Below are 27393 nucleotides of genomic sequence, written 5' to 3'. Positions count from 1 at the left end.
GAACAGCCAGGATGGACTGCAATAGCAAATTAACAAACTACCATACACTACATTCTAGAGTGAGGAATAATGGAAGGTATTCATTATTCACTTTATTTACTAATAATGATACAGTATGTATTAATAGCAAGGGGGCATGGGAATTCAACGTATGATTCAGTATGAAAATACATCTCAGGTTCAGATTATGCAGCGTAATCTGATGGCAACAAGAGATAATTTTTGGGTATCAGTTTTCTTCCTTAGAGGCCTCCTTTGGACTTCATTTTTAATATTGGCCATGAAGTTGTCAAAAACTGGGCATGGTTGCAATCTCTGGGAAAAAGAAGGTCAGGACAAGAATGGCAAGGCATTGTTAAAGAAGGTCTGCAAGTATTTTAGCAGAAGTGTTTGGAAAAGAAGACACACAGCACCTGTCTACTTTGAACTTGGGCTAAGCATTGCTATTTGGTCCTACATTTTCATGATGGCCAGATTTCACAAAACAAAATTTTAACATGGTGAATGGGAGATCTGATAGGTGTGCCAGGCACTAAAAATGCAAATGCAAACTACAGTGTCAATCTGAATTGCCATGCTAGGCCAAGCTTATTTTATTACATACATTCTGCATTCTAAGTACTAATATGTTCATAATGTAAACATTAAGCATACAGAGTTAAAATTCAAGGCCACAATATTTTTGATTGTCCCTTTTTTGTGTCTTTGGTTGGCCGAGATCAACTCGTAGTGTATAAATGCATAAGTTATATAATAATTATATAAAAAGGAAAAAATAACATTGACTTGTATACTTCATTCTGACAAACGCACAGCGTTCGCGACTCAATAAAGAAAAACTGGCGCCCGCCTAACAAAAATACTTAGATGATTTCTGATTTTGGCAGTCAGGGGCTGTCTCTTGCTTTAACCAATAGAAAACAAACTCCCTTAATAATGATGAGGTTCTAACTGGTATTTTTTAAATATCAAACACAATTCCAGTTTTACTTTTTTAAAAAAGAGATGCATATTCTGACTTCTGAATTCTGCTTTTCCCTTTTTTCCACTTTTTTATTACTGTAAAATCAAGTCTGTTCATCCTGTAATACTGGGAATGGTATGATACTGAGTAATATGTTTCACAAGTCCAAAGAAGTGTTTCTTTATAGTCCCAACACTACTACATTTTCAGTCTATTCAGTCTCTACTGGTAAAGAATTTCCTTTTCTCCCATTCGCATCACCTTTGTCCTCCTCTTTCTCCTTTCTGCGTTCTCTGTCAGGTGCAGGCCTCTGATCTACAATCATACACTTGCCCTTCAGCACATTCTCATTTCCAATGTTTGGCTCAGGGTTCCTGTAATACTGTCAAGGAATCTTAAAGTTTGGGTTGTCTTCACAGTTTGAGTAGCTGATAACACTCTGATGAATGGAACACATTTAACTTTAAGTAAAACAATGCTGCTATATTCCGAATCAGCTTCAAAACTAAACCAGTCTCTTCTGTTCATATGTTCTTATTTTTTAAATACAGGTAGGTTTTTTCCTTTTTTTCCCTTCCCCTCATCTTTTGTAACAACTCATATGTTGTATGTTAGGTCACTATAGACTTATCCTTATGTTGCTGTAGTATAGTCCCAGTTTTGCACTAGCAAGATATCAAACTTTACATATAAGCTTATCAACTTTTTAAGACCACTAGCTTTCGTAGGTTTTCTTATCATTTCATGCTTTTACCTACAATAGTCTATTGTTGTTTGGTCCACAGAGTCGATGCCCATATACATTACATTTTAGTATCTTAATACTTCTTGAATATTTCCTTTAAATCCCTACTACAAAGAGTCTTTTTGACATCTACTTTTACCGTATTTTTTCCCCAGCCAAACCTTCATTTGTCTCTTAAGGCACTTCTAATAGAGTACTCCAATAGAGTTCATTGTAAATCATCAGGGACCGTTCCCCAATGAGAAGTGTCTTTGTATTTTCCGGTGCTTCTTCTTTTCCTCGTTTAGTAGTAGGTGCCAAGATGAGAAGGCATATGAGCAGCTGGCAGCCTGGTATTGGGGTAGATACCTCCAGTTGGTGAATTCCAGTATGGATTAGGGGCAGCGAAAAAGCTGGACGATGTTACCGGCAAAGCAGGCGGGTGGGGAGCTACAAAGTTCATCTTCTGAGGGTGTGCATGATAGGAGCTCATGTAGGGGAGGTCTGATGGGTATTTGTACATGGATGACTCGGGGGGGTGAGGCTGGAGAGCCTGAGCGATTCCATGGAAATCAAATTTGTAGGCGTAGCGCTTACCATGAACCTTAGTCATAATATTTTTATCATAGTAGTAGCGAAGTGCACGGCTGAGTTTGTCATAGTTCATGTTAGGCTTGCTTTTCCGCTCCCCCCAGCGCCGAGCCACTTCATCAGGGTCAGTCATCTTGAACTCCCCGTTGGTGCCCTCCCAGGTGATGCAGTTGGAGTTGGAGCTGTCTGAGAGAAGCTCCAGCAGGAACTGCCATAGCTGTATCTGCCCACTCCCTGTGGGAGAAACAAAATAGAATTATCAGGACTAGTGACTAATGACATTAAGACATCAGTTCTTCCAGGCTCTCACATAGGACACTATTAGGAAACATTGCAATGTTGGTTCCTACTTCTTACTCTTAACTAGCTCCCTCTCTCCCAGCCCTGTCTCATGAAATCCTAAAAAGCAGAGATGATGGTAGTGTGTCACATTTTCCCTCATCCAAGTGGCAGAAAGCCATTACATGGAGATTTAATAGTTGCCTAATGTCATTCAGTGCAGACGATTGATGGGGAAATAGTACAGCCCTCATTTAGGAAACTAATCTCTACAGTTCAGGACAAACTGCTTTCACTTGCGTAACGTTTTGTTTCTTCTCACAGCATTATGTTGCAACTAAATGTTCTCTGCTATGGAATAAGCCTACACAAAATGGAGAAGTTTAGAGAAAGCTGGGCTTTTGCCAAACCATATCATCCATTTGCAGCATTTGGGGAAATGCGGAACGGAAACTTATTAGCTTGCTGTTGCACTGCATACAACCATAGGGCAAAACATTTGCAAGAACAGTGAAAAGGTCCATAAAATACGTTTTTATCATTATTCTGTGTCAAATGAATTTAAATGATTACTGAAGTTAAGACTTCAAATGTTGTTGTTTTATTTTTCTCATTCCTCTGCCAATTTAATCTTAAAAAGAAAACAATTACTCTGATGTTAACTTTGCATAAGTGTGTTGCCCAGAGTTATAGGAACAAAATTTGACCATTTTAGGCAACTGAGAGTAGATATCAAAGGGCCTTGCCACTGATATTCACATTAAAGCTTAGCATTTCTTAATAAAGCAGCACTGAAATGATGCAAAATACAGCTGAAGCAGCTTGCAAGGCAATCTGTTTCACAAGCACAATGTCAGCAGAATTTGCCAACCAGTTTGTATGTGCTAACTTCTAAGTACATCTCTGACCAGGAATTGGTTGTGTTTGGTTTTTGGTTTTTTTTTCCAAATCAGATATGTGGGTATAATAAACAAGCTTTTGTTTAGAAAGTTTATACTCGCAAATTATAATATCAAGCTAAAGTAGCATCTGAAATCGATTAGCAGTTTATACTCCAGTGCAACTGAAACCCATAGTCGTCTAAATGATATCTATCCAAACTGTCCTTAATGAATTTCTTCTGTTCCATTAACATGCATTGTGAAAACAAACAAACAAAGGAATCCATGGTATGAGCAAGGCATGCAAGTTTTAATACACAAAACATAACAAGAGGATTAGTCTTTGAAAATCAATAAACAGTTCAGCACTGGACAAAACACAAATTTTGAATAAGCAATCCAACATATGTTCTAACATAAACACTTGCCTTCCAAATGTAATATATAGTCCTATGAAAATAAATGGTTGCTGTCAATTTCCTTTTAATGAGAGAGCAATTCCACCAATTTATAAACACACAAAACATGTTAAAGAACAGTAATGATGCCGTGTAGGAATTCTGTATTCAAATGTTAAAAAAGTATCCCAAGTCAGATCATGTTAGTGATCCACAGTAATGAAGGCTACCAAGTAGATGCTTGACTAAACCATAAAAGCTGGGGTTTGCAAACAAATTAAAGTGAGGTAGCCTCTCACCCCCTTCCGGTTAAGATCAGTGTCACCTGGAAAACCACCGCCTTAGGCCATTTAGAAAATCCTGTTCTTAACACTTACTTCATTGCTTTCCTATGCCATACAAAGCTGTTAAGAAAGTAAGCTAATCTAGAACTGTGCTTGATGTCAGCTGGAATAAACTGAAAGCAAATGGGTCAGTATTTTGGCAATTTCATGCCTTGAAAAGCCATATAATCGTTGCAAGAAGAAAATTATTACTGGGTGTTGAGAAGACCTGCAATGTAGACCCAGGAAGACTGAGCACTGTGGCTGTTAAGGGAAATAGGAAGTGATGCATACAATGTCAATCCATTGTGGCAGATTATAATGTTGATTATGGTGGTGTACAGCCACAGTGTGTACTGCGGACTCAGGACAGCAACAGTGAAATCTGCACAGTTCACAATCAGTGTTATTAACTCACCAAGAAAGTTAGCTAAAATATGCTACAATCCTCTGTCCATAATACACCCTGTTGCCGCCTTCTTAAAGCGGAACATTTTTGACATGTCTAATCCAGTTGTTCTTTGCAAATAGATTATGAATTTCTGGTTTTCCCTATATATTTTTTCTGGTCTTGTTTATTAATCCAAAATTTTGAATTTCTCAAAGTCTGTGTGACATCGTATTGTGGACTAACAGAATCTGGGACACATCTGATGCAGATCGGTAAGTGACCCATGCCTTTCTGGAGGGATACCTAGAGGACAGATGGGATATCTTTCAGCATCATAGAAGTGTTTGGATGAGAAGAATTCTGAGATTGAGTTCAACCATACCTATCCACTACTAAACCACATCTCTGTGTATCTCATCTACCTGTCTTCTAAATACCTCCAAGGATGGTGATTTAACCACTTCCCTGGGCAGCCTGTGCCAGTGCTTGATAACCCTTTCAGTGAAGAAATTTTTCCTAGTATCTAATCTGAACCTCCCCTGGCACAACTCAAAGCCCTTTCTTCTCATCCTATCACCTGTTACTTGCGAGATGAGTTCAGCATCCACCTAGCTACAATCTCCTTTCAGGTAGTTGTAGACAGAGATGAGGTCACCCCTCAGCCTCCTTTTCTCGAGGCTAAACAACCCCAGTTCCCTCAGCTGCTCCTTATAAGACTTATGCCCAGCCCCTTCACCAGCTTTATTGTCCTTCTCTGGATATGCTCCAGCGCCTCGATGCCTTTCTTATAGTTAGGGCCCCAAAACTGAACACATTATTTGCTTGAGGTGCGGCCTCACCAATACTGAGTACAGGGGAAGGATGACTTCTCTGCTCCTGCTGGCCATGCTGTTTCTGATACAACACAGGATGCTGTTGGGCTTTTTGGCCATCTGTGCACACTCCTCATACCATTGGTCGCAGCCCACTGATCCAGCCTGTCCAGATTGCTTTGCAGAGCCTCCCTACCCTCAAGCAGGTCAACACTTCCACCTAGCTTAGTGTTATCTGCAAACTCACCGAGGGTACACTCAATCCCTTTGTCCAGGTCATTGATAAAAATGTTAAAAAGATGTTAAATGTTAGATGTTAAAATGTGGCCCCAACACTGAGCCCCGGGGAATGTCACTTGTGACTGGCCTCCAACTGGATTTAACTCTACTTATCATCACTCTTCAGGTCTGGCTATCCAGCCAGATTTTAATCCAGCAGAGAGTATGCCAGTCCAGGCCATTGGCAGCTGGGTTCTCAAGCAGAATGCTATAGGAGAGAGCATCAAAGGCTTTAGAAAATCCAGGTATTTGATGAGGTGTTTGACTGAGTGCATGTAACTATCTATTCTAGGATGATTTGAATAGCTCTCTACAGAGCAGCTCTCCAATAAGTATCATGGCAAATAAGACAGCAGGCTCACATGTAGATGCCTACATTAAGATACATAACTTTGTGTCTTAGTCAGTGACCTCAGTCCCACCCTTATGTAATCTAGAAATCTAATTCTGCAACACATTGGGTACCAGCAGCTCCCACTGAGCCATACTGAATAGTGGTAAAATTGGTCACATCACCTTCCAGGTCTGGCCTTAAAGCTGAAGTGGGAATACTAGCAGTGAAGAGAAATTCTCCTTAATCAGTAAAATTCCTTCTCACCTGGATTTGCAAGTCGGCTGCTGGTCGGTCCAAGAATCTGGTATGGATCTGCAAAATTGTGAAATAAAAATTAGAAGTAATGTAACAAAGATATCAAATATTTTAGATGTTATTTTTTAACCTTGTAAGTGGCAATGTACACTGCCTGATGGGGCAGCAGGTCCAACACTGGGGAAAGCAGTTCCTTTCTCTGCATGGCAATATTTGCATGTTTTCCCTTAAAACTGAGTATGCAAGTGAACAATTGCAAAGATACACATTTGCCTTTTATACCATATTAGTGCTTACAAGCACATATTCAGACACACTGTAGATATGGCCCAGAAGTATTCTGATTTCTGCTTAAATAAAGTACCCGTACACACAGGCACCTTTTGGTACTATCAACTCTTGCAGTGTACCAGGGCTCACAGGCACAGACAGGTAATGGGATAGGAGTCCTCTCCACAAAGGACAGCAGTCTCTCTTCTTGTGAGACCACATTTGTTTTCTTCACAGCACTGCTTATTGTTTCTGTGCCAAAAAAATTCCAGAAGAGAGCTGAAAGTGCATGGTGGAACACAGGCTATGTGTCTGGGTTTACTATTCTCTGTCACAGGAGTCCAGTGAGGGATCCCCTGTACTAACCTTGCCCCTAGGATTTTTGGAAGAGCCTGTATCAGTCACAAAATGCCCACAGCATATCAATGTTTTCCTCAAGGGATTCCCTCTGGAAGTGAAAACTTATTTTAGCTTCAAGTTAAGTATACGATAGGAAAAAAGGAAGGCTGTGACAAAAGTACAAAAGCCAAAGCAATGGGCTACAACCACAGCCCAGAGCCCCTCAGTGAATGACCCTGTTGCTGGGCTGCCTTGTCTCCAGACAGCTGCTCTCAAATGGCTGTCAGTTTTACAGCCAAGAAGATAATCATGTTACATTCCTTATACATTTAAATAATCTTTGCTGCTCACACAGCCATTAAACAGCGCTAAGGACTTATATAAATCATCAGTATATTTCTTGAAAGAGTCTCATGGTTGGAAGGCCAGATTAGATAAAACGCTATTTGGGCAAAAAGCAGGATAATGCTTCCCAGGCAGCATGCATATGAGTTAATGAGATGTAGTCATGCGCACAGTCTTATTTAGCTATAACAAAAAACAGAATGATGATTTTAAATCCATGTGATAAAAACAGGCTCAGTCTTCTGAGCTAAGAATATTCTCCAAATCTCTTTTATTCCCTGCTTCTACCCTTTTGTTGTTAACAAAAGCCATAACTGACTCAGAATTTCTGTGGTGCTTTCTAGCTACTTGTCCAAAACACAGCTGAACTGACAATAACCGATTAGGTCCTACCACATAGATTAGCTGTTTTGAAAACACAAAATGCCTCCATTTTGCTAAAACACTAGTCTGTAAACTCATAAACTTCTACTTTCTCCTCAGTTTCCAACAGATCAAGAATTCTTTTGATATTCTTGTTTAATTTCAGCACTCCAATTCAAACACGTTTCTGTATGCTGTAATCCATCTTCCAACTGCTACAATTTCAACTATTGTGGAGTATATGGTCTTTTCACAGACACCCTTAACTTACACCTCTGTACCTAAACTGTACATAGGTACTTTGTTTAACACCTGTTTTACTCTGCAAGGTTGTTACTGCCAGAAAACATTACTAAAAGCAAATTTCAACTGCCATGGGAGCCCTCATCTCAGATGCAGTTCTAGAGCCAACTCATACATGCCTGGGGATTTAGTGGTCACCAGATGGAGATCTCATTAGTGGTCTGAATCAGATGTTGCAATTTGTTTCTGGTTGGTAGTTGAAAGCTGTCCTTCTCATCATGTTCAATAAACCTCATCACACCCAAGCATAATTCAAACAAAATGACACCCACCTAACTGAGGACGCTGGTCTTCTGTTTTAGGAACTGTTGAGGATGAGGGCTGAGTAGCTGAAAATGGAAAAAAAACCCATGTAGTTATTTTTCCAGTTTGGAAGACAGTGATAGATCATAGGCCCGGGACTCCTACTGCTCAACACTCAATGATGGCCACAACAGGATTTAGCTTTATGAGACGATATGGTCATGGACCTGATGAAGCCTAAGTTCAGTGAAGAATGTGGCTGCTCCAGTGACTCCACTCAGTATTTCCTATACACAGTTAAGAGGCTTTCCAACCAAGACATAGGTAAAAATCCTTCAGAGCTGAATTTTGAGGTAGTTCCTATCAGTTCACTTGAGAGTCTATTAAGGTTGCACCAGGTATGCATAGGCATAGTCAGATTTTTTTTACCTTTTGACTGAGGACTGGGGTGGGAGTGACTTGTCCATGCTGATCTCCTGGCTTGCTCATAAGGCAGATCTGTGAAGAAAAAATACACTGATTCATGCAGATATGGCATAAAGCATTTATGTCTATAAGGGACACATTTCTAGAAGACCCGTTGCATTGGAAAACTCACTGAAATAGGAAGGTTACTCCTTGTTAAAACCTTTATCATCTTTATCGTCTCTAAAAATAAAAGTAACATATTGCCCCTTGCATTACTCTTTAGAGGTGACTATTTTTGTTAGATGTCTGACCTGCAGTGAAACAGTTGGTACGAGTTATAAAGTCCACCATCTCCAAAGGCTCAGAGTACACACTTCAGTCCCTTTTTCTCAGCCTGTGACACCAACGAATGACACACACTGCACATTTTGGACAATTTCTGCTAGAGTCTTGCATGTAACATCCCCCAAGAGGTCAGAGCTCAGACTAAGCATAAACTGTGTACCATTCCTTCCCAATCTCAGCATGTAACAGTATTTGAAGAAGACAGATATTAGTTGATCTAATGTGCCATTCTTTGTTAGCCTATGGCTGTTATCCCTTGAGATTGATCGAATCTTATAGGTCGAGTTTGGGAGCTCCCCTTCTGCCACCCGATCATAGGCAAAGAGATGTGTGACAACAAAATCTTGGTTTTGTCTGCTGTGATTCCTCTAAACCACTGTTGCATGTTTGAGTCTGCACCAGCTCTCACTGCCATCACACACTTTACTATCCTCTTTATATTACTTTATTATGCTCTTTATATTACTCCTCAGGATTGCAAGTGCTCTCTTCCTCAGATGCACCTTCTGGTCTCACTCTTATGATTCAGAATCTGAAATTGTGTGATTATTAATTGCTGCACTTTGCCAATCTCACTTGCTTTTCTTCTACTAGGCATTTAAAATTATTAATAATTCTTTTTCCTTTACCTTCTTTTCCATGGTCCAGTATCCTCATAGATCTTCAGAAACATAACACGTGAAAGCAGTGAACATGCTTAAATGTTAAACATATATATGTGTATATGTTATATTTCTTCCAAGAAGTGGCTAGCTTTTTTTTCCTGCTTCATCTATTCAAATACTCCATTCTACTTCCTGGGACAAGCTCCTTAACTTTATGTATTTAAATTTTCACTTGCCTTTTCTTTCATTTACTCATTACTTCTATTTCATATAATTGATCTAGCATATAAAAATAAAGAAAAGAAAATGTAGAACCTTTCTTCATAAAGTGGTAAATTCAAATGTTTCGATTACCCTTTAAAATAATTTGTAGTTGCCTGTGCTTATCTATAGCTGGCTTTAACACATTAGCTAAAATTGCTGCCAAAATCAGAGGCTTATGTAGCTTTCCCAGGATCTCAGGAAGGTAGCAGTACCTACCTGGTAGAACTAAGTTAGTGCAGATGATTTAATTCTTAATAGTGCTTGTGATTGCTTTTAGAAATTATGTTTAGAAGTAAAACCAGTTAAAGAAACAGTCACAGACTGTCTCTGTGCAAAACAGATGTATTTCTGTCCATTTCCAAGCACTATGAACAGAATTATGAAAAACGGAAGTTCACTACCAAATTGTCTTTCATTGCTTTAGCCTCTTTGGCTTGAGAAGCAGACTGGCAGTACCAGATCTCTATCACAGAATCATAGAATCTTTGGACGGAAAAGACCTTTGAGGTCATTGAGTCCACCATATGTAACCACAACTAAACCATATCCCTGAGTACTTCATCTACCTCCAGGGATGGTGACTCAACCACCTCCCTGGGCAGCCTCTGCCAGTGCCTGATAACCCTTTCAGTGAAGAAACTTTTCCTAATATCTAATCTGAACCTCCCCTGGCACAACTCGAAGCCATTTTCTCTCATCCTACCACTTGTTACCTGTGAGAAGAGATCAGCACCCACCCTGCTACAACCTCCTTTCAGGTAGTTGTAGACAGTGATAAGGTCTCCCCTCAGCCTCCTTTTCTCAAGGCTAAACAACCCCAGTTCCATGGCAGCCCTGCCAGCGAGATTCTTGTGACATAAGGAACCTATGCTGCACTACCCTTCTCCCTCTCCCTTTCCCTCTCCCTCTCCCTTCATTGCAGGTCTCCAAATTATTAGACACCTGTAAAATGAGAGGGTTGTGTGATGTTGTGTGTTGGTACTTGGTGGCACTTGCAGCCTTAAAATATACTGGGTACAAATTCAGTGCTGTGAGAGAGCAGTTTTGCCTTTTAACTCAATACATCATAAGATGGTTTTCTGACTACGCCCTCTCCATTATAAGAAAAATCTGGTTATCAGCCTTTCTCAAAATAGCACATAATCCCAACTTAATTCTTAGCTCAGTATTGTGCCTTGATAAACACGTTCCTATTTAGATAAGCAGATCTGCTCTCGTTCATGAGATGTTAGTACAACATGTCCTTATCTTCAACAGATCTTTGATGGGAATGTTTCTGTTTGATGAGACATTTGGACAAATCCATATTAGGCCTTCCTGAGCTCCAGATAGCTTCATTGTGTTACTTTCAGCTTGCTGAAACCTCATGTTCTGTTGTAAAGGTGACTGAAGAAATATGCCTTTGCCATTAGTTCATTAGAAGCCGTGCTCATTTCCTATCTTCTATTTTAGTGCCCTAACAATGACAATGCTTAAGTACTTTCTCCAGAATTGTATGCCAGTATTTGGCTAATTCCTATTTAACATTTTTTATCCCTTCCTCCTCATTTTTGACCTTTTTCATGTCATCAAGTGATTGTCCCCAGGATCTGCTATTGCTTTCACATGACGGGTGCTTTGTTATGGAAAAGCTTCTTTGCAGTCTAGTTGAAATGTGACGCTTGGCTAAAAGAAAAGCCATAGAATAAGCCAACAAAACAGCTTCTTGCGAAAAAAAATAAAATCTGAAAAAAAAAAATTATTTTTTCTTGCTGAATGAAAATTCTGACTTTAAGGATGTTTGTCAACTCTTATTTGTAAAAGATAAAATAAAATAATACTTTCAAAATCACAGGATAGTTTGGTGTAGGAAAAGTTTAGTTAGAATACACCAGTTTACACAGAAGAATAGAGACACCTTATATCCAAACTACAACTACCACAAGGAATTGTGTCAACACAGGAAGATAATTTTAATGTTGACATAAAGCATTTTGCTTTGTAAGTGCAATTGTAAATGTGATTTAGATAAAAATGATGAAAGAAGGACTTAACCATGTCTGATATGTGTTTTTTTAAGAAACTTTTACTTCAGACAAAACCAGTATTTTATTTTTCCATCATAAGTCAGGATGAAACAAGTATTGAAATCATAGAATTTCTCATAGGAGTAAAAAAATAGATTTTTTTGTTCAAGTGCAGAGGAAACATACCCATAAAAATACACCTGTGACCATGAGGGCTGCAGTCTGCTTTAATGTCTCATGAAAATATCTCACTTTATTAAAAACTATCCTTTCTTCTGATACCGAGACTAAGAAAGTACCCTGTGACACTCTTTATTTTGACAATTATATCATGTTTCCTCATCATCAGGCCCTGAGTTGAATGATTATAAACTTTTGTATCTTTCAACATGCTCAAAAGATTTTCCATATTCCCACGACTTCCTCTAAGTGCCTTCTAATTCTGCAAATAACCTTTTTGATAAGGGATGATTCACACAGCCTTCTGTACAAGGCCACACTGCTGATTTATTTAATGGTACAGTCAGATTTACTGTATGATCCTCCACTGTGTTTCTTCATTTGTTTGTTTTTTTTTCAAGCTGACCAACAACTGGAGCAGTGGCTTTCATTGTGCCATAAATAAAGATGCTTATGTTAAGTTCTTCTTTTATCAGAGAATGTATTTTCACAAGAGCTCAGTCAATTCAGTTGTATGTCCCTTCAGAACACATGGTTGTATGCCTCTGGCTCAGTAATGGATTTCCTTTAAATGTAGTGTTTTGCTGCAGCTTTTCTTGATGTCCCACAGTACTTTGTGCTTTTTACCAGTAAAGCAAATGCCCAGATTAGGCATTTTCCAGTATCTTCAGAGGTGAAGGGTGATGCAAAGAAAATTTTCAGTTTCATAGCATTGTCCTCATCTTTTTTAATTATTCCCTTTTGCCTTTCACAAAACAGCTCATCCACAATGATATCATGAGCTTCAAACTTTGAGCAGTGGGAACTTTCTTATGTTTTGATTTTACTTATTTATCCTCTTAAACTTACAGTTGGATGTTGTGGGATTTATTTGCTTCAAAAATAAATAGAAAGTAGATAGCAGCACAAACACTTATCCTGCATTCTTAGACTACTGTTTCCCAATATATTTCAAACAGCATTATAAAGGAGGGTATTCTTCCCTCATTTTACAGAGAGCTGAAGCACACTGAAAAGTGACTGTGCTAGTGCAAAGCAACAGAGCCAGTGAACAGAGTAGACGTCTTCTGATTCTCTCTTGCTTTAAACATTAGATAGCATTGCTTCAAAGACAGAGATATGTATAAGAAACAGACTTATTAGATCTATTTAATCTTCTCACTCTACACAACATTTATACACACGCATATAAAAAATTTATGTATATAATATGTGTATTCAAAATCTAGACTAATGTTTATGAAAAGACAGTTAAAGATGAAAAAGAATGAGATCCTTCAGGAGATGAAATGAATAAGATCACAGCATACAAAAGGCGGTCATTGTTCATACCTGGCCTGGTTGTAATTCTTTGTGTTGCTTCTGGATAAACGGATGTATTTGGAAAAATAAAAGTGGCACCTCCTGAAGAGAAAGAAGAAGACATAACACCTAAAGATTTGTTTTCACCATCCCTAAATCCATTGATATTTTCCCTCTTGTAGTCTGCCTGAATGAAGACTATGAATAACTAATTTCTGTGTTAGAACTCTTACATATAGAAGTTAATTCCAATAGGCTTTGCACCTGTGTAAATCCATTTAAATTACTGGATAAAAGCCTGTACAAAATCCATGTTAAAGGAGGAGACAGTCAAGTTCAGGAAATCCCTTACACCTTCACCACAATCACCTTCACCCACGCAGGCAGTTTCATATCTTCTGAAATAAAACTTCTTTGTCTTCTCTTCATTTCTGCATGCACTTCCCAAACAGGTTCACTTTTTCAACAGAGATTGTCGGCCTGAGCCAAAGTCTATTTTGTCTGTGGGAACCTTCTCATAGACTTTGGTAAGCTTTGGGTCAGACCCTCAGAAATTTCACAGAGTGAAAAAAATCAAAGATACTGAGCTTGATATAGCAAATGGCAGAAGAAGAACTCGTTTCTAGCTCTTCTGCGGTCCTTTGAAAATCCCACTCCAAAGTCCTTCTGCTACCAGAACAACTAATTTGCCTTATGCTGACAACCAGCATGATATTATTCACACTTCCGATGACAAAAAATGTAGATAACCTCATTTGGTGAAATGAATTTCAAAATATCATTGTCAGTGCACACATATAAAAAAAAGATAACACATAGAACTGCTGAACAACACTTGGATAACTATATGTGGAAACTGCTTCACAAATTAGAAACCAAAAAGCCAGAGACAGAAAAGACCACTGAGGCCTTTTATATTTAAAAAGGGCTTACTCCAAACCCCATCAAAGTCAATGGAAAAATTTTTGGTGGGGTTTGCAGCAGTCCTACAGCCCACAGTAGGACTTTATTTCAAGATTTTTCAGGAAGAGATCTTCTAATATAGTTAGTTTTATTAGGAAACTGACTGCTCTTTACCACAGTGAAAAAAAATAAAATAAACATGAATGAGGCATCACAACCCAAGGTTTACTTTTTTTTTTTTCTTTTGCATTATCCTTTGTATTATCTTTTTCATTTCTCAAAAAGAATTGTTATTTCTGGTCACTGTAGGTAACTAATAGCCTCAGGCACGATCATGCAATATTCCAAACACCTTTAATCAGTATGTATACCATACCACATGTACAATTCCATGCCAGCCTCTGTTGAACAAGTACTAGAGCAAGATAAAATTTATTCTGAATTATTTTCATAAATATTTTAAGTCATATCCTGAAAGACATATGCTTTTGAGGCATGTATTTTATCATTCTCCTACCTACACTAAATATTCTTCTAAGCCAAATTAACAGGGGTAAATATTAACAAAAACCGTTTTACATTTAGATCAGACTTAGTGGAGATTGCAACATCAGACTTCACGGAGTTTCCAGCTCAAGTCCCATATAGTTGATAAATGAGATGAGCTAACTGCCTAAACAGAGATTTTATTGAATCATATGATATATACTGCATGGTAAGGGAGAGAGTCTCCATTTACCAGAGCCCACATCACTTAAGCAAGTGCTGAAGCACTTTTGAGCTCCACAAACCTTCTAGGGATCCAGGAGTAGATCTGACAGTAAAATAAGACAGAATAAGAAAAAAAAGTCCTCAGAGACAAAAGACCCAAGCCTGCAGTTTATCATGTATCAGGGACCCCATTTTCTTGTAGAAGATAAGAAATTACCAGTAAGTAGACCATTTTGATACCATCTGGCCATGAGTGACCTCACCTTGTTCTTTTTGTCTATGCATAAAACTCACACAGAGCAAGCAGAGGGTACGCTTGTCTCCCTCCTGATTTACCATTTCCATTTTTAGCAAGCAACCCATAAAAAGGAATCCTGTGCTTTTAGAAGATGACCTATAGCATTGGGAGCAGTGCCAGCATTACCTGTGTTTCTAGCATGCATTAACCGTGGAGAGTTTTGTAAGGCCTTATCAACATCATCTGAAGTCAAATGTGGCAGAGGAGCTACAAAACAAAACAAAAAGCAACACCAAAATGAAAAAAAAAATTGTGAATTATGTTTTTAAACCACATTTTCCCCTAACAGGATTGTTTGAATGCGAGTTTACCAACAGTCAGTTCCAGCCTGCAGCCTGGAGGGAGGTGTGTGCTACAGCTTAAACAATATTATGAATGTATAATATTTCTGACTGATTATTGACAGTGTGCGTGTGGAGAAGACTGCACCGCACTGGTGTTGCAATGCTTGTTGCTTTTTTCTTTAAAAAACCATGTTCACTTTAACATCTTCAAAGTAGGCAAACCTGCAAAATTTCCTCAAGTTTAGATGAAAGTCCTCGAAGTGGGAATTCAACTAGCCCTGTCTATTCCTTTGAAATGCTAACCTTGCACTGTAAGTAATCTGCATTTAGACTTCAGGGACTGTTCCTTTTTTCCATGAATTTACAGAACTTTTATTCAATTCAGTGAAGTCTTCCTGATCCTACTCAGTGTAGAGCAAACTGCTGACAGTCCTTAGAATCGTGCCTGGAATTCACTTTATGAATCAATGTTGCACTCTTGTTTAGCACTCTTATTGTTAAAATGGAAAGAAATGAGTATGTGACCAGAAAAAACATTGGCACTGAATCCCATATGATTTTCTTCCTACGTTATGCTGATGAATATGCTGGCTTTCAATCTGATATTCCTCTGAGATGGACATGTAGAAATATAGCCTAACCCTTTTCTTTGATGAACATGCGTGAAAGTCAACTGAAATTAACGGGAATCATCCCACCAAACTCAAGAGGCTTTGGATCAGGTTCCCTACTGTGTTCTTAGGAACAGCCACATTTGCAACAGACATTTGAAAACCCAGCTGAGCGTATCCACATCATTAAATCTAAAACTGCTATCAATCACAGGTTGATTGTAGCCACCACCATAATGACAGAAAACTAGCTTACTCTCTCTGAGGTAGTGTAGGTGTGACAGGAGAATATCTGCATTATAGCTTGGAGTTAGTCTCTGGAAGTCGTCTTTGGTCATTTTACACAGCTCCTTCCCATCGATATTCTGGAACAACAAGATGTCCACATCCGGGAGACCATACTCTTTCACTGCCCATTCCAGCCACTGGCGTACATGGTCTGTGCTCCACAACGTAGGATCTGGTGGTATCACAAAGCATAAAATTAGGTAAAAAGGGGAAAGACACGCACTGGACTAGTACAAACCAAATGTAGAACACAATTGGACTGGAGAGACCTGTTAACTGATTTGGCCTGTTTATGCAAAGGAGAAGAAGTGTCTGTGAGAAACTACTAAGGAAGATAAGTGAGCTCTGATTATTAACAGCAAACACTCTGCTGTTGAGATCCTTCTCCCATTTAATTGCTTTGTCTTGTTATTTTTATGCGTTATTATACATGGATTAACATAGGGTCCTGTCCTCATGCAAAGAATACTCTTCAGGAAAGTATTTAAGAGAGCCCACTAACAGCACCATGACTTATATCTGTATAATTTTTAATGCTCTCTGTTGAATTTCTGTCTTATTCAAGTGAAATTTCCACCAAGTCAGAAGTACTGCTTCTTGAGCATAGGCTAAGTAAGCACTCAGATTTGGCTAGTTATTTGACAAACAATGAAAATTTTTCTGTGCTTCCTTTCCTAGACTGCTGTGTTCTACTAGTATACATTGTTACAATTGCATGGATTTTCACTTACTGCTTGAAGTAGTGGCAAAACCATCCGGTAAATAAATAAGAACTAGTCCAAATTTTTAGCAAAATATAAGGCTAAATACCTTGTGGTTTTGAAAAACTCCTTGGTTTTAACTTAAACTTCTTTTACACACCTAAACTCTTCCTTCACTATTTTTCTTCCATTCTACTTTTCCCTGTTCTGGAGTTACAGTAAGCACTCATGAACATGAAGGTGCCTAAGACCCCGCAGTGCACATCCCCATAATGGAAGACAGCTCATGCCATGAAGAATTTACACTTTTTGCAGAGCAAAGATTAAAGCCAAGGGGAAACAAACTCCTCGAGAGTTTGTGTCTTCCAAACAAAATGACTCTGTAATTCTGTGATATCCTGAAGACTAAGAATGGAGCACACAGAAGTGTAGTCCATCACAGGGAAGTCTGTAGAGCGGCTGGGACTTGAATGACAGCCTAAACAGCATTTCTGGCTTAACTTCAGTGGCATTCCCTCTCTTTTGATTGTTGTTGAGGCTGGTCTGAAAGACGTAGACACCTCCTTCCATAGGCTAGGAACTATTCAGTCTGTCATGCTGTTGCTCACTCCCAATCCTTCACCCATTGGTGCCTCCTCATTTCTGATGCTTCTTTTGGTCCTTTAAGCCCTTGCAAGTTAGAATATTTAATCTTCTGGAGCTTCAGAGGATTTATCTGTTCTCTGAAGTGCACCATAGAACACTTAAAAGGTCCCCTTCATCTGGTAAAAGATATGTAGCAAACTAGAGGAATGCAAGTCTTGTGGTAAACCTAAGGTCTGGATGAGATTGCACACACCTACAGCAAAGAACTCCAACTACATTCAGTTTAGTTTGAACTAATCAATCAAACACCAGGAAGTTTAACAAAACATTTTTATTATGCCTATTATTTTAAAATGCTTCTTATTTACCATGATTAGAAAGATAACACAGCAGGAAATGTGAATTTGGGGTTCTTTTTTATTCCTAAATACTGGCACAGAGCTGCACACTGCCTATGTGATAGTCAAACAAAACCAACTGATTTTTACCCATACATTTCTTCTAGGGATCTAAAACCAGCAAGACTGTGACCATCATGTTCCTTCAGTGTCATTCAAATCCACCTCAAAACACACCTCCAGGAATACACTGAGAAAAAAAAGATCTTGCTGAGCTAACCATGCTAAGGATTACTAAAAAAACGAAAAAGTGCCAACCACCAAGAAGACAAATGTTTTAGAAGAACATTCATATGCAGTGCATTTCAGTGTGGTCTGCTTCCAGTTGGCAGGACACTTCATTATTCAGTGCATCACTCTTCCATGCTTCAGAATAGGACTGTCAATACCATTGCAGAGGATACTGCAATATATTTGTCCACACATATCTTGACAAATAACTGAAATAATCACAGCTTGCAAAATTGGCCACAGTTAGTACTCTTGCATATCTTAGCAACTGAAAAACTGTAAGAATATTAAGCAACATAGCAGTAGCAGAAATGTTTCAGCTAGGCACAACTCTGCTGGAGAGGAACTAGCAGCAAAATATGCCCTTCTGTTTGCAGGTTGCAGGTGTTGTGTCTATGCTGTGTATACACAGTGGTTTATGAACACCCACATATGTCATGATGGCCTATTGCTTTGACTTCAGAAACAGGCGTGCTAATCATTTTGCAAACTGAGGCAACAAACCTTCCAGCAGAGGTTGATTTGGAGAACATAGCACACAGGATTGAATGCCTTCTTGTTCAATTAACTGTCCTATGACCAAGCTTGCCAAGGCTAACGAAAAATTTCTCAATTGTTCTCTTATATTGCAGTGGAGTTGTCAGTTTGCTTATTGAAATATTTTACACTGCCCAAACTCAGGAGATAACCTAGATAAATGCTTTTCATGCACTGTTTGATCTCACAGACGCTATTGTGCTTTTAGCATGCTGAGGGCTGGACTGCATTTGGTATTTGCAGGGATACCATGTAGTACAGTGATCCTTTGCTCGTTTCCACACACTCTGCACCCAGCTAGCTCATGGTGTTAGGAAATGGAAGCAGCTATTCATTTTGCCCACTTTAGGGCAAAAGACTTCAAAAGGAGCTAGGGAAGTCAGATACGATCCTTGCCTGTAATCAGCCAGTTCTGCTGCTGAAATGGGGATAACAGGTTGAGGGATGTGGCTTCACTATCCCATTTCTCAGCTCATTCTCTTAACCTGTTTTGCCACTTTTCTCCAAATCCTCTTAAATAATGCTAGTAGACTGAGAGGATAATACATTTCTTTGCTGGAAGAAACCTGCTGGTCTAACCTGCTGGCACAATGACTCTTCGCTCATTGGTAGTCATATTTGGGGGTGGAACGTGCTTCTCTTCCATGTAGTTTCCATAGTTCATCCCAACATTGTCTGAGCCGCTAACCATTTTCCCTCCTTTTGCCACGCTGCAGTCATCAGGGGAATTCCTAGACAGAGAAGAGAGGTGTGTTTCTATTATTATTGCAGTCACTACTAACATCGTCAGCAAAGAATCACACTAAATGAAGAGGAAAAACAAGAGATTCAAGCACCAGGTGTTGGGCTGTCACTGGAAAACTCAGTACCTACCACTCAATGATACTGCTGATTTCTTCAGTTGCCTCAGAAAATATACCAGCCTCAATGGACCATATATTTATTTTTATTTCCAAAGGATCAGGCTCTTACATGTCTCCAAACATACAAATACTAACAATTTCTTTCCAGAGGTCGGGCTACAATGGAGACTGCAAGTAGTTGCACTTTTCTCTCTAAACATCTCACAGACAACTAAGAAAATGCAGAGATGCAGCTAATGTAAATTATCTGAGGGAGAACTATTATTTGTTGCCATTGTCCAAACTTTGGACAAGGCTTGTCCAAGACTTTGACAGCTTCCTTTCTCCACTGTTGTCAGTGTTTCATGTAGGTCACGCCCAGCTGCACTTTATGTCACTCAATGTAGACACACTTCTATGTACAGCCTACAGAAAACGCACATTTGCTGAAGCCATGATTCAAAATACCACATGCACCATTCGAAAAGCCTTTCAGCTCCTGACTAGCACATTCTCCATGGTACTGTAGTGAAGAAATGGAAATTTGCAGAGGATCTGCAACCAGATACCTCTTTAATTTTGACTTTGCTTTCTGAATAGAGTCTTTAGGTTTAACATCCCACAGGGGGATCCCTAATGGCATTTTAATTGCATCACAGTTTTCCTTCTGGCAGACACAGACATATTTGTTCTTTAATTTAATGTCTACAATGTGTTTCATCAGTGAGAGAAATTGTTACAAAAATCAAAATAAAGGAGAGAACCACGGGGGAATACCTTTAAGTATAAAGAAACTCGCACAGGAAGGAGAGTGTTAGTTTGATTTTGCTTTCTTTAGTGATACTACATTACTAACAAGCTTTCTTTTAGTCCTGCCATTTAACTCTTGAAACAGTACTAGCAGCAACTCATATTGCTTTGCTTCATTTCAGTTCTTTGCAAGTGAACTAATTTGCAGTCCAGAGAACTGAGAGACCCTACTAGGACTCACACTCCTGAAGGAGTGTTTCAGGATCTGCCCCCTGTGCCCAAAATGTGTTTCACCCCGAGCCTCTTGCCTTCCCCAGCTCTGAAATCCCAGCTCTTACTGCAAGGGTTGGGAAGCAATGCCACTGCACATCCATCAATGGTCAGTATGCAGGTGCTTTCCTGGAAGAATTTTGCCATTGTCTGAGGACAAAAAAGGAAAAACAATATACAGTTTGGACCACTGTCTGCTCAACATACATCAAAAGGTTGTGGCAGATATTTTATCCAATGCCGAAGTAACTTGATTGTGTTGACTGCTCAGCACTACCATTAGTCAGGAGCTAATGCAGTTATAATTCTCACAAGTGTGTTTTAAAAAATAACTACCAGTTGGAAATCTGAAAATATTTAGTATATAAACACTAGAAGTATACTTTACGTAAGTATTTAAGTCTTTTTCTATGCAGTGTTACTACCAATTTTGACCATGTTGTGTTAATGTAGATACTAAAAAAAATGAAACCATTCAATGGGTACAGTATTCTTCTTCAGAAGAAGAAACAGGGCCCTTAATATTAATATTGCCTGGTAATTGTTGGCCTCACATACGTTTTTCAGGTATAAAATATCCTGTGTGCTACATAACATATTACACATGAAATCCTCCTAGTGTAAAGGTACTGCAACTGTTTTGTCAGCCACCAAACTGAATAGCAACCACAAGGGAAGATATAGTCAGCACATGGTATTGCCTGTCATTGAGTGGTGGTAAATTTAGCCTTTCCCCTCAGAACCAGAATATGTCTGCATTATCCTCTGAGGTTTAACTTTTTCTACCCCACTACATACCTCCAAGTATCATTCTGGGATGCAGCTTATTTGTGTATAAACAGAGATAAGCAAAACAAAATACCTTTCTTTCAAATGTAAACATCTGAAAAGATGGAAAACATTTGAAAAGAAGCTTTTGTGAGGTTTGCTTGTGACTAAAATGTTGGCCTTTTCTGCTTACCGTTAACAAATACAAATGGCATATATGCATACATGAGTCCGCATAATAAAGCATGAATATTTGGAGACATCATCCAGCTCCTGCCCTTATACCTTTGCAGATGCCCATCATGACTCCCAAGGTCAGTTATGTCACAAAGACAAAAGAACTATTTGTCCCATTCACTGACTTTTTAGGTAAGTTTTTGAGAAACGGAAAGCTAGGAGCATCCTTTGATGGATGTAACTGGCACAGTTACTTTATTTTGTTTATCTGTGAAAAAGAACTTGGGATACAGGAACCTCAAAGCCTTGCTGCTGATGTGAAATATATCAGTATTGGCTCACACCAATTCTATGGGCAACCATGCACTAAAAACACTCTTGTAAACACTGAACAATATATGATGTGAAAAATTCAATAGCAGCACACAGCTTTTGGCAATTTGACAGGGCTTCTGAGCTGGTTTTCTGATCTGAATATAAACAGACAGAGGTGGGGAAGAAGATCATAAGTAAGTCATAACTTTTCATTAAAATCCAAAAGCAGATGATGGTCAGGGTAGTTGTCCTGTTAGCTTACTGGATGAACAATCAATCTCCAGTCCAGCAGATCTTCTAAGACCATTCTTAACTTTAAGGGCGTAAGCAGCCTCATGGGAGCTAACAGGACTACTCAGGTACTTCAAATTGAGTGTGTGCTTATGCATACCACTGAACCAAGGCTTAATTCAAATGGCTGGAGCAGACCTTTACGGTATAGAAAGCAAAACTGAAAATGCAAGCAGACACTAGAAAATCATGTTTTTAGTGCCCAGAACAACAAGAGAGTGATTGTCTGAAAAGGCTTTCTTTGGGACTTTCTGTGAGTCTGCTTTTTTTCTGAACCACCAGGGAAGCAGGAGCAGTGGAACAGCAGCTTTCAGAAAGCGTGCCCAATGTAAAGGGTACAGCTTTATAGTGATTCATCCTTAGCTCCAGGTCTGAAATGAAACCCAAGATGTTTTTCTTCACAGTTGTATGTTATTTTTACTCTTTGTAAATATACTGTGTTACACCTGGAATTCACACACACACAAAAAGAAAAAAGTGGAAAGGACTACAATTATGCTGCCCAAGAGAACTGTGTCCAGTCCTGAGCTGATTCAGCTCTGATAGCCAATAAATGTCTATTGAAGAAAGTATTTCTCCTTGAGTCCTTGGACCTGGAAGCCTCGCCTTTATTCAGGGTCACTTAGAATCAAGCTGATTTGATGGTTAAATTTATCACCCTTGCCTACTGAAGCTAACTGGAGTTTTGCCAACCACTGACTCTGATGAAAGCAGATATAAGTTCATAAATAAGCGTATGAAACACATTTTTTTTCCTTTTCACTCTGCTACTATTTTCCCCATGTGATGTGAAACACCTGTGTTGTGTTAAAACATCAGATGTCAGAAAAACACAGATTAGGAATCAGCAAAATTTTATAAACACCTCTACTTAATATTTCTGAATTTCATAGGGAAAAAAATGACAAAATTATATTCTCCAACTATCTACAAAACTTTATAAGTTTATTTAATAACTACAACTTGGGTAACTGAAATAACTTATAGAAAAGGGATCTCAGGAGAGTGGGGAGATGTAAGGATATCTTTGAAGAGTTTTCCATGCACGGTACCCATCCAGCCTGTGGCTGGCCAGGTCAGAGGACATGCTGAGCTACCAGGAACTTTTAGCTGCAAAGGAAGCACTGAAAATCACTTCCAGTGGTGATACCAAACGCTTGCCTTGACAGAGCTTGGTTTCCACCATGCACATTCATCGCCCAGCTTCTTCTGTGCAGACACCAGGCCAAGCCCTGCAAACGCACCAAGCCCTCTGGTCCACTGCAGGCACCTGCCCTTAAATCTACTGTGTGAGCACCACCACACTTCCTCTGCTGAAAGGAAAACAGAGGTTTTATTTTCCCTTCCAAGGCTTCTTGTGAAAGCACTGCAAAATTCCCCGCAGAGGACTCGAGCATAATAGAGAGATTAAAACACCAGAAAATGCACATAGATTGAAATATCCCTGGGATGCTCACACAGGCTTTCAAGCAACTGCTTAGCAAACTGGAGTGGGGAGCTACTTCCCCAGCCAGTAAGTAAATAAATGTGTGAGTGGGTAAGTAACTCAGTGCTTAGCTGTAACTTCAATCACTCCCCCACCCATGTGGAGCGGCTGTGTGAAGGCAATGCTCGCCCACAGGAAAGGTGACAGGCAGGGTGGAAGCAAGCTTCTGAGGTCTGTGGAAGAGAGAGAAGCTCCTCAGGAACTGTGCCACTGACTAAAGATGGCTTAAACTGATGCTGAAACCATGGTAACAGTCTGTTTATCTTTGCTATGAAGTGTCAAAAACAATCCTAAGAAGACAAAAGAAACAGGAAAAAAAAGGAAAACTGAAATCTTCACTGTGCCACACAGTCATGGAAGTGCACGGTTCCATGCAGGGCTACTCAGGGGCAACCAAAATGGTCTTCAACAGCTCTACCAGACCAGGGCTGCAGAGAGGCTAGGATTGGGGCAGCGCCAAGCTAACACATCATGTAGCACCAAAACCAGGGACAGACATCACTGTGTGGGCTGCCCTGGGCTCAGTAGGTGCTCAAGGTCGTGTGGGGCTGGCCCAGGGGTTGCTCAGAGATGACACAGCATGGCACATAGAGGCACCTCTGGTCCCTTCCTCCAGTGGAAGGAGGAAGCAAGCACCACATGCCAACACATGCAATGTTGTTGGTTTTCTATAAACAAAACAAGAGATGCTTGTTTATTGAGTTGTATATGCAGCAGCCATTTATTTTCAATCAAACAATAACTTTTGCTAATTGAAACAATCTTTATTGGTTTTGTGTTTTTGCTTAACTTTCCCCAGCTATCTTCCAGTCCACAACTGCTTCAAGCCTTAAGGCCATCATGGCAAATTAAGGCAGTCAGCGTCTGGCTCACTAGAGGCCAGTCAAGCTATAAATATTACCAGCCTGGCTCTTTGTGTTCACAGTGTGGGGAAACAGCTGGTTTAAGTTTGACTGCACGTTGTCATTTCTCCATTAGTGCAAACACTTCAATATTTCTTATGTGTGAGGTTGGAGTGAAGAAAGGGAAAGAAGGGGGGGGGGGGGGTCACTAAAAGCCAAAGCTAAGAAATGATGTTCTGTATATACGTAATTTACAATTAGATTGCTGCCTGCGAGAAGGCTGAAGTCTGACATGATGATAGCTAGGCCAATGCCACAATGACTTCCCAATTGGCCTATAACTTTCAGGACCTATTTTCTCTTGTTTTTCTTTTATTATTTGTATAGAAATTCTATTATAATGGTAATGGATTACATTTCTCAAATAGTATTTCATTTCAAGAATTTGTAAAACTGTTGTATTTGTGGTTTCATAAAATATGAAATACCAGGAGACAGGGCCCTTCCCAAACCACATACGCCTTCTTTTGTGGGAAGGGATCATATAGAAATTTCGCAAAGTAGGGCATGCCAGGCATAAACTGAAGTGACATCTTCTATGGAAACCATAATCCCTCATCTCTGTGGAATGTCTGCTGATTTTCCTGATTAGCAGTATTGGGCTGTGAGGCTGGTGGGTGTGAGACGGTAAAGTCAATGATTAACTACTTTTCTTTTTTCTTACTCACCTTTGGCATTGTCTTAAAATGTCATTCCCAAACTTAAAATACTGAACACGCCCACTGATACTATGTCGATCAAAATAAAACACCTACTAGTAAAGGGGGAGAGAAAACTCATCTCCAAATGTGCTGGGTTGAAGACAACCTACCTACTGACAGTGCCTGTGCCATGCCAGCCTGGGGGAACACCATAATCACTGCTCTAGACACAGTAAATAGCGTACTGGAAATAAAGCAGTAATGATAGCAATAGTCATGAATAATGACAGTGATCATACCTCTTGTGGGATCCTATGTCATTATTTGAAGACTAATTTTGTATTTCACTACCCACATGAGAGCTTTTGGTTTCTTAGCACTTCTGAAATTCTGGCTGTATTCATCTCCCTCTAACTCCTGAAGCTAAGCACACAATTTAAGCATCAGTGGTCAATCCGAAATGTAACTGTGCCAATTATGAAAGAACACATTATTCCAGAGTGGAATGCTTCTTAGTTAGCACCTGCTAGCCCAGCACCTCCTGAAAACCTCCAAAAAAGTAGGCATAGTAGTGCTGTGCTTGGTTTGTTTTTCTCCTTGGCAACATGTTTGCCTCAAGAACAGAGCCAAACCATGCAGACACACATGCACACAAATGTTAAGCTGGTGGATTTTCAGAGCAAAGAAGAACTTCTTGAAGTAGTCACAAAGAAAGCCCTAGATGGGGAAGATCCTCAATTTGCAGTTTTTCCAGTTTGGTAGGCAGCCACTCCACCAACCACCCAGTCACTGGGAAAAAAAGATTATCAGTGTGAAATAACTAACACCACATCTTTTTTACCCAAGATTAATGTTACTTTATATAGGCAGCTAAAATAAATGCATTAAGAAAGTTATCCTCTTGAGACAGATCTCCCAGCTTTGCTGTGGATTGACGTAGGGGCTGACTCAAGACTTGCTGGAGACAGAGGAGAGAGTCCCATTGACTGCTATGGATTTTGGACCACGCTTGTTGTTTAGTCTGATCTGAGGTTTACCAAGAATACCAGAGCTGCATGCTAGTGGTACACCACCAGATGTGGAAGGGATAGCACTGAGGCTCAGCTGCAGTGTTGTGCTCCAGTGATGGAAAAAAACATGCCCTTGAAAAACAAGTGATGTCAGGGTGATTATTGCAGACCAACTCTGTTTCTCCATGTGTTGGATGCAAGCAAGGTGTGCAAATACTCTAACTACATCTACCAGTATCATACCACAGACTGGAGCATAGGGCAGAGGTGCCTCATCTATAACAGTTTAAAACACATCAGCCTGGATCCTAGGAGTGTAATGGTCCTTTTGTGGTGGCAATAGAGAGCCCTGTATGGATGAATGCTGAGCACATCACCTGGCACATGGCTAGACTGTGCAAGGTCCCTCAGCTGCTACCATTCAGATTTACTGGTTTGTATAGTACAAAAGAGATACCACTTATGAAACTTTATATCAAGGAAAAAAAGAAAGCAAGCAAACAAAAACTTGAAGTCACTCTGAACTCTGAAAAGTCAGCCTGTGTGAGAGATGCCTTCAACCCACCTAGTAAACAGTCTCTTTGATGAAAATTTAGAACAGTAATATGCAAAGAAAATGGTATTTCTCAAAAGACACATTAAGTGATAATTTAGTTCTCAAATGGCTTTGGAGCAACAGTTGGTAGCGCTTAAAAAACATCTTACACGTGATTAAATCTTAATAACAACTAATTATTTCTGACATTTCTTTAAACCTTCTGTATCAGCCAAGCTGATGTTGGAAAACTTCTTCTGTACTTTCACTGCAGCTAACTTTCAAAATGCTTTTTCAATGAAGTCATCACACTACTCACAGCAAGTGAAATTTATCTGTGGCCTGAATAAGACTCTATGTTCCACTTCAGCCTCCCTTAAAAAGATTGATTACCTACCAGTAAATGTAGGTCTTCCATGCTACCTTTGTGTAGTCCCACCCACGGGCGAGGTGGAGTCCCATGCATGAGTGTATTCTGAGACCACTGAGAAATCCATGGATTTAAATGTTGTTTAAGCAAGTACCCAGGGCCTTCTGAGAGCATTTCCATGGGAGTGAATTTCACCCTGATTGCATAACATGAATTGCATTCCTTCATTGTAATAGAATTTCTCATACTTAATTTGATAAAATATGTAAAGAAAATTAAACACAA

General features: G+C 39.5%; 1 protein-coding gene across 8 annotated transcripts in view; it reads right to left on the bottom strand.

Moving 5' to 3' along the window:
• Positions 1 to 664: 664 nt before the first annotated feature.
• The window catches only part of ERG (ETS transcription factor ERG), a 144476-nt gene continuing 117747 nt past the window's right edge, over positions 665 to 27393 (bottom strand). For 7 of the 8 annotated variants that reach the window (XM_054076545.1, XM_054076580.1, XM_009560865.2 and 4 more), the window contains 8 exons: positions 19331 to 19482; positions 16268 to 16471; positions 15243 to 15323; positions 13235 to 13306; positions 8524 to 8592; positions 8124 to 8180; positions 6241 to 6288; positions 665 to 2513 (listed from right to left, as the gene is read on the bottom strand). In XM_054076545.1, coding sequence (XP_053932520.1) covers positions 1993 to 2513; positions 6241 to 6288; positions 8124 to 8180; positions 8524 to 8592; positions 13235 to 13306; positions 15243 to 15323; positions 16268 to 16471; positions 19331 to 19482 — 1204 coding nt within the window. In that variant the 3' untranslated portion in view covers positions 665 to 1992. The remainder of the gene's footprint in view (positions 2514 to 6240; positions 6289 to 8123; positions 8181 to 8523; positions 8593 to 13234; positions 13307 to 15242; positions 15324 to 16267; positions 16472 to 19330; positions 19483 to 27393) is intronic. The other variant, XM_054076558.1, reaches the window with a different exon arrangement.

The sequence above is a fragment of the Cuculus canorus genome, chromosome 1, assembly GCF_017976375.1.
Source record: "Cuculus canorus isolate bCucCan1 chromosome 1, bCucCan1.pri, whole genome shotgun sequence".
Taxonomy (NCBI): Eukaryota; Metazoa; Chordata; class Aves; order Cuculiformes; family Cuculidae; genus Cuculus; species Cuculus canorus.
Note: the sequence above shows the minus strand (reverse complement) of the source record. Positions and strands in the feature narration are given on the sequence as shown.